Source organism: Etheostoma spectabile, chromosome 12, assembly GCF_008692095.1.
Source record: "Etheostoma spectabile isolate EspeVRDwgs_2016 chromosome 12, UIUC_Espe_1.0, whole genome shotgun sequence".
Classification (NCBI taxonomy): domain Eukaryota; kingdom Metazoa; phylum Chordata; class Actinopteri; order Perciformes; family Percidae; genus Etheostoma; species Etheostoma spectabile.
The window spans coordinates 3,283,258-3,291,634 of NC_045744.1; the positions used below are offsets into that span (position 1 = coordinate 3,283,258).

Sequence of the window (8,377 nt, forward strand, 5' to 3'; positions counted from 1 at the left end):
TTATGGAATCATCCATTTTATTATGGGTCAATTTGGTTGCAAGAAATCTAATATTTCTGGTATAAAACACATTGAAACGGGTCAATCTGACCCGAGGATAACACAAGGGTTAATACTCCGAACAAGTTCTTGGAGGCAACACTTTTCTCAAAATTAGCAAAAAAAAAGTGAATGGAGATCGGCAACTTGGTTTCTTTTACTGCTTTTGTTTTCCTTCAACTTTGTCACCCGTTCCTAATAGACTTATTGCAGAACATTTAAAAAGGCTTGAGGGTGAGTATTGAGTGGGACTTGCTTCAGTGAATATTTCGGCCTAAAGGAATTCTTTCTTTGAAGTAATGGTCTGCTAAGTAACTTCACTGCAATGAGCTCAATAGTTCCTCCACACTACTTACAGAAATGATTTTTCTTTTGCAGCCGGAGTTGAAAAATCATCTGTACCGTGCTCATTTGAAAGAGAGAACTATTTGCAACAGTCGGGAAATGCACAACTGTGTGTGTTGTGTGTGTGTGTGTGTGTGTGTGTGTGTGGCTTTCCAGATTTTCCAGCTCTCCTGTAATCTAATGGGTTATTTGTCATCTGCAGAGTAAAGGATTTTCAAAAGTCAAGCCAGGACCGACTCCCTTCCTCCACTTTCTCTCGCCCTCGTCCCCCCTCCCTCTCTTTCCCACTACCCCCCTGACACTCGCAATGGGAGATCGATAGGTTATTGATCAACTCTCTCTATCGCCAACCCACCAGACTAATCACCTTAACACCAGCCCAGCTCTCTCTCTCTCTCTCTCTCTCTCTCTCTTCCTTTCTCTCTCCTCTTCTTCTTCGTCCCTGTTGCTCTCTTTCTCCATCCCTCACTCTGTTGCTCCGTGTCAAACTCAGAGTAAACGCCACTGTGTTTAACGCAGTTAGAGCTTGAAGCCAGCTTGAGAAGCATTTCCCCCCCTTTTAAGTAAACACACAAGACACACACACACGGTTAAATTCTCTCAATATGAAATGCTCTTTATCCATCTCTGATTTCTCTCACTCCGTCTCTCCTTCGCTCCCTGCCTCCATCTCTCGCTGTCTGTCTTTTGTTCCAGGGGCAAAATCGATGCGAGCGTATGAAAGCAGCATATTTCTCTGCCTCTTGCTGGAGCCGGAGGGGAAAGAGACACAAAGAAGCTGGTTTAAAGTACATCTGTATATTTCTACTTGTCTTTTGAATGCCTTTTATTTGTGGGGGGGGGGGGGGGGGGGGGGGGAGGGGGGGGGGGGGGGTGCGAGGGGTTATAGTCATTCTTTTAAGCATTGGAAACTTGGAACAAAAAACTCATATTTTCATGGATAAATTAGAAAAGCTAAGTTAGATGATAGAGAATAGTTTGTCTTGATTTGCCATTATGGCTAACTTTTTGGAATGTATATTTATACAATGCAAAAGTCTCATAGGGCATTACAATCTCTACAACCTACTGTACAACATTCAATTCAGATCAGAAAACACTATACAAAAACTACAAAACACACTAAAAGAAAAGAAGCCTTTTTCATCTGTTGAATTAATCATCAAAAATAGCCTTAAAGCAACATTCAAAATCTCTTGAATTTCCCAGCGAGGCTGTTCAAGAACGAGAAACTCCAGAGAGGTCTGGAATGTGTATATTTTTCTTGTTTTTTTTGTTTTTTTTTTAATTTGGAGCTGTTTTCCATCCGCGGGCCAGCGAATGATGTCCGATGCATCCCTTTTGGGTCCAGGCAGCATCGGGTCTTCCAGTGGTCTAGCTGACTACTAATCTGTTGCTTTGCCGCTGTATGTTGAAGATAAGACTTTCCATTATATAAAGACTCCAACTGCACCGACTGATATGATAAAAAGCAGATAATCCCTGGAGGAGAAGCCGGGCGACCTTTGGATCCAAAATGGTTGAAGATGACGTCGCGAGGTTGAAAGGACAAGTGTGGGCAACCATCCTGGAATTTGGGATCCAATTCATTTAAATCATAATCTACTTTCCGTGATTTAATTGCGAAAGGAAGGTAAAGAGATCATTCAAATATTGACATTGTCAAATATATTACCGTGGCCTTTACTTAGAGAGTCAACTACAGAAACAATATGGCTGTGCAATACCAAGACAAACACCAAACACACACACACACACACACACACACACACACACACACACACACCTCACAGGACAATTGATTTACTATTGTGATTTCTGTCTCAATACATCTCTCCTTCTGTTACTTAGCAACCGGTGCCTAAGAGGATATGGATGCTGGAGAAGTTGTACATTTTCACTTGATAAAGAGATATGATTAATGAAAATGTCATTACATGTCACCACCAACACGGAAACACAGTCTTCCGGATCTTGAACTGGGTCTAAATTCTTGTCCAAGTCCACGGCTGTCCGGACAGAATCAATGACAAGAATATCCTAATTTGGTATTTCGATATCACGCCAATTGAGCGAGTGGATGAAGTTGTTGGGTTGTTTTAAATCAATAGGATTTTTTTCAGTCAACACGACAAAACAAATTGCTTTTGTGTTGGAAAATGTAAATGTTGCACATAACTGTAACCATTGTTAGGCCTCTTAGCACCACTGTATTGTCTAAATTGTATTATTTCATAATCTCAGACACTGTTGAGATGTTATGTTTTTTCCATGATATTGTTTGATTTCCTTTTTGCTCTGACTTCTTAGATTTTAATAAGGTTTCTTTAAAATACAGATAACTGCTCCAACAGAAGACGGGTGGAGAAAATAACCAGACTGCAGCAATGTCCAATAAATAAATAAGTCAGATAAATCTGTAATATATTATTCATTTATCTGGTTTTATGCAAAACACTCAAAATTGAATTGCTTTTTTTTCATGCAAAAGACTCCCAATATGTTGAAATTATCTCTTATTAAAACAGAAACTGTCTCATGTGCTATAATTACTCTGTGAGCCTTCAAAAAACTTCACTTTTACATTTACACAAATAATCTTACGGACAGTAATATTTACAATATTTAGGACGTTCAGATAAAATGAACAACAAAAAGAAATGTAACAGACAACTTTCAGCTTTAGACAACAGAAGAAGTGCAGATTAGATAAAGAGACCAAAAGATTATTGAGGAAGAATACCAAAAGTATTGTTTTTTCAAATAATTATATTTCTGACTTATGTAAAAAAAGCTAAAATATTCAGTCAGTGTGCAGAACATGTCTGTGGTAGCTCCAGGATCTTTTTTATACTTTCTATTCCTTAGTTCATTTTCCCAGTAGAAACCAAGCATGTGAAAAATTATTATTATTATTATTATTATTATTATTATTATTGATATTGATATTATTTTATTTTACTTTATTTTAATTTTTTTTCCTTTTTTTTCTTTTTTTTTCTTTTTTTTTTCTTTTTCTTTTTTCTTTGCATTTCAAAATCTAGTTGATCAACTCAAATTTTGTGGTTATTATTTTGGTAAAACTTGCATTCAATCCCATGCGTTAGCTCAGACAGCAGATGAGCACATCCTGTATGTGCACGGAATGTATGCACTGTGTGTGTATGTGCACGGAATGCATGCACTGTGTGTGTATGTGCACGGAAAAAAAGCTGCAGTGTCCTCTTATGACGCACGCAGTCCACCTCAGCCCATTAAAGAGGAATATGTGTGAGTGTGACTGTTTTTGAATGATATTATCAGAAGTTATAGTTTTACTTTAACTCACCAGTCACTCTCTAAAATGAACACGTGGTGAATTTTGCTCACGGGGTGACTAAGAAACTCCAAACATTTTTGAATAGTGAGGATGATGCACAGTCATTCGGATGTCATTAACATCTAAGCCAATAAATAGCCAGGGCCTACATCAAATGTGCACTGATATATTTCTTTGATGATATCTTGATATATATTGATATATTGTCGATGATCGTCTCACAAAGTCAAATCCACATCTTACATTCAATCTACATTTTACATTCAGCCGACACACACACGCGCGTATTGTCGTCGTTGGAAAGCCTATAATATTACATGTGTTAAGACCAAAAATGACGGACACCGACGACGAATAAACCAATTTTTCGATCGAATATATCACAAGAATATTTTGTTTTCATCATCGAAAAAGCCCTCTCGCCTGTCAGAAGGGAAATTACAGGCCCACGCGGGTAACATCATAATCATCATCATACCTTTTGCTCAGTGAGATGATAGCAATGTATATTCCTGGTGCCAGTCAGCCACGTGCCACAGGTCAGAGCCGTGAAACAGATATTGTTTAGGAAGGAACACGGAACGAGATTCAAGTGATCGATGATCAATACATCAAACGATATGATCGATAGCCTATGATATGAGGAATAACCGTGAGTATGGATTGACTTCTCCGGTTTAATTTAAATGTTATGCTGGAATTATTTAAGACCCCATGCTCTTAAAAATATACTGTATATAGGCAAGTTTGCTGTTGAAATAATAAATGAATAAAGTGCATTAATAATAATCTTCGGCTCAGTTTTTATCTTTTAGGATTTTGGGGCCTGTAGCACACACAGAGCAAAATACATTCATTTACAAAAGTATATATGTGTGTGTGTGTGTGTGTGTGTGTGTGTGTGTGTGTGGTCCCCCCCCCCCCCGGGCCCCCCTTAGTTAGGCTATGTTCTTATATGCTTAATAAATGATGACGCCTTAATTTAAACTCGTTTATATTTGGCTATTAAAATTTTTTTTTAGAGCCTTTTGTTGCAAGATCCAAAATCAAAGACTATTTGATTGAACTTGTTTCTAAATTAATTCACATTTTCTTTGTAAAAAAATGTATATATATTATATATATAATATATATATGTATATATATAAAACCGCGCTATTTATCTTTATTTAGCAATTAAAGAGAGACTCTCCCCTTCTTTCTGTGAGATTATGTTCTGTTAATAATATTTAATGAACAGACTGCAATAACTACAGACCTATCCATTCAACATATCTTTCTTTTCGATATGTCATTTTTTTTAATTTGTCCTGTGTGCAGCAAATAAATCACTGAGAGCATAAATAAAATCTATAAAAATATAAAGACAAAGAGACTATTTACTGCCTCTCAAATTCCCTTACTAAACACACACACGCACACACACACACACGCACCACACACACACACACACACACACACACACACACACACACACACACACACCACACACACACACACACACACACACACATACCCACAGGATACATCCACAGACCTGTCATGAGATGCGGATGGTACCGGCTACTCGCGCTGAATGGCTGTTTTTAATTTTTAATTTTTTAAAATTAATTTCTGTAAGTTAATGAGAGAAATTAGACAGTTAACACTCACTGACCATCTGACTGTCTGCAAAACATCTGTAAGTCTCCAAACAATTTTCAGTACATGATACAACTTGAAACATGGGCTTCCATTAGCTATTATTATTATTATTATTAGTAGACCTATTATTATTAGTATCATCTAAGCTACTATATTCTGAAATGGCATTGTTAAAAAGTTCTTTATTGTTGCGTTACACTACATTTTTAGTGATCCAAATTAACGATTTGACATAAAATCACAAATGACCCATCTTCCGGTCATGAGGATATGTGCTATAATGTTATGTTATGTTATGTTATGTTATGTGACAAATAGCAGAAGTGCGCTTTGCTTTGCACCATCGCTATTTACATACAGAAAATATAATTAAGACGATATGATTGGACAGTTTTATTCTAAGCGGATCATTCAGCCGTTTGGATGATTCTGTATTTCTTTTCCATTGGAACTACTAGAACTGTTGTAAATGATGTGGTCTAGTGTGGTCTAGACCTACTCTATCTGTAAAGTGTCACGAGATAACTCTTTTTATGAATTGATACTGTACATAAAATGCAATTGAATTGAATAATCCCACACCAATCTCCATGTCATGGACTTGGTGAACTTCGCTCCATCCAAACCAAAGAGCTGTCCTCTTATTGGTCTGCAAGCAGCGTTGGGGTCCTAACTCACTTTGTGACCTCCTTCACTCCTTCCCATCCTCCCTTACCCCCGCCCCCCCACGTCATTAATCTCTGTCAATCAATACTTCGATCCGGTTTATCACTAAGCGCATGAATGCAAAACCATAAAGTCCGTGGGAAAACAAAGTTTAGCTGTAAGGAAGTCGTGTTTCCACAAACTGATGCTACTGTGTTTTACCATGTTACACATGTCAGGTCATCAACTGTCTACATGTCATGTGTGTACAGAGAGCTACACGCGCACAGACGAGCATTACATGCACGAGCCTGTATAAAATACGTAGCCTACAACTTGTCCAAACTAACTCAGGCATGAGCATTTTAAAGTGAGAGACATGGTGTGAGACATTGTGTTGTCCCCGGGCGCGTTTTCATCCCAGTGGGGAAGACCGTTAAAGAAAACGCTGCTCGTACCCGCCCCACATTTTAAATACATAGATGCGCGCACCCATCTCTGTGACACGCGGCTCAGCCTGCTCTTAGTGGAAGCGCTGTTGGACCAGAGATGAGATATAGCCCCGGAGAGCTCCCGTCCACATGAATGCGTAAAGCGCTCCGACGCGGCGAAGACGCTCGGTTGTGCACCTTCCTCAGAACAGCACAACTTATCTGCGCCACACTGGACTGATTGGAGAGTTTTTTTATCAATGGATTGGCAATCAAACGGTTTGGCAATTTTACCAGGAGGGCTTAGGGGGTAAGAGAGAGAACGCCTCCCTGAGTGAGCGTGAGAGAAGGAGCGTGAGGGAGATTCAGACAGGGGGAGAGGGTGGGGAGGGTGGGACAGGAGAACATATATCTTTCCAGCTATGGAGCTCACCATGGAGAACCTTCACAGCGTCTCCTCGCACTCCCAGGTGGGAGACCTCATGAGCTCTCCGCACGCGCGGCCGTCGCCGTCCCCCAGCTCCGCTTCCCGGAATCTGGTCTCACACGGTCCCGGCGCGCGGACAGCCATGGTCTCCGGCATGGCCTCGCTTCTTGACAGCTCCGGCGGGGACTACCGGACAGACCCGTCTGCGCTGTCCGGACACTTACACCCGTCCATCAGCATGTGCGAGACCGGGATGAGCCTTAGTAACACATACACCACGCTGACCCCTCTGCAGCATCTACCTCCGATATCCACCGTCTCGGATAAGTTTTCCCACCCGCACACTCACCACCACGCTGCCGCCCATCAACGACTCTCCGCCGGGAACGTTAGCGGCAGCTTCACGCTGATGCGGGACGACCACCGGGGGCTCGCCTCCATGGGCAATCTGTACAGTCACTACCCCAAAGAGATGTCAGTGTCCGGTATGGGCCACGGCTCGCTCTCCCCGCTGTCCAGCGGTCTGGGTTCTTTGCACAACTCCCAGCAGCCGCTGTCAGCCTACGGTCCAAGCGCACACCTCTCCACCGACGCCAAGATGCTCTCACCGGTGTCAGGGTTTGAGTCCCACGCTTCCATGCTGTCCCGAAGTGACCAAGAGCACCTGGCCAGAAGTTTAGGGGGTCACGGCCACGGTATGATCTCCAACCTCAACGGCATGCACCACCACCCGCACAGTCACCTCCACTCCCAGGCGAACGGCGCGGTCATGCTGGGGGGCCGTGAGAGGCACGGCCACGGAGCCGCGCAGGGAGTAGCAGGGTCCGGCATGCAAACGGAGGAAATCAACACAAAGGAAGTGGCTCAGCGGATAACGGCCGAGTTGAAACGGTACTCCATCCCGCAGGCGATATTCGCCCAGAGGATCTTGAGCCGATCGCAGGGAACCTTGTCAGACCTGCTACGGAACCCCAAACCCTGGAGTAAGCTCAAGTCAGGCCGGGAGACCTTCAGGAGGATGTGGAAGTGGCTGCAGGAGCCCGAGTTTCAACGGATGTCTGCTCTACGGCTGGCCGGTAAGATCCTGTCCTTTCAGTAGGATTATTTTACATTTTACAAAACGGTAGTAAGTAGTCTAACTGCCCGGTCCTCTCACATCGTTATTACCCCAAATAAGTTACTAAATAATAATTTAGTAACACACTAAAACTTGCGCAGACCTAAAAGATTCAGCACCACGGACAGTTCAACCGGCTGAAACCCAGCGCGCAGGGGCGCAACGTCTTCACCCCTAAAAACAACTTCCTAAACCTTAAACACACATTTCTATATATATTGTTTTTAAAAAAGAGTAAAGTCTAATTGTAGTGCATTTAGAGCTCTGTAAAACAAAGATGCCAATGATTGTTTGGGGCGTGCGCATTGGCGTTTTACGCGGGTAGACTAAAATCTGCAGGTCTATATTTTTGATCGGCACATGGAAAATCGCCATTGATTCACAATAAAGCTCGAAATAGTTGCCCTCCC

The 8,377-nt window shown here is 41.9% G+C and overlaps 1 protein-coding gene across 1 annotated transcript in view; it reads left to right on the forward strand.

The window, feature by feature from the left end:
- The first annotated feature begins 6,845 nt into the window (after positions 1 to 6,845).
- Positions 6,846 to 8,377, forward strand: part of LOC116699052 (hepatocyte nuclear factor 6-like) — a 16,082-nt gene continuing 14,550 nt past the window's right edge. The window contains exon 1 of the mRNA XM_032531431.1: positions 6,846 to 7,926. Coding sequence (XP_032387322.1) covers positions 6,846 to 7,926 — 1,081 coding nt within the window. The remainder of the gene's footprint in view (positions 7,927 to 8,377) is intronic.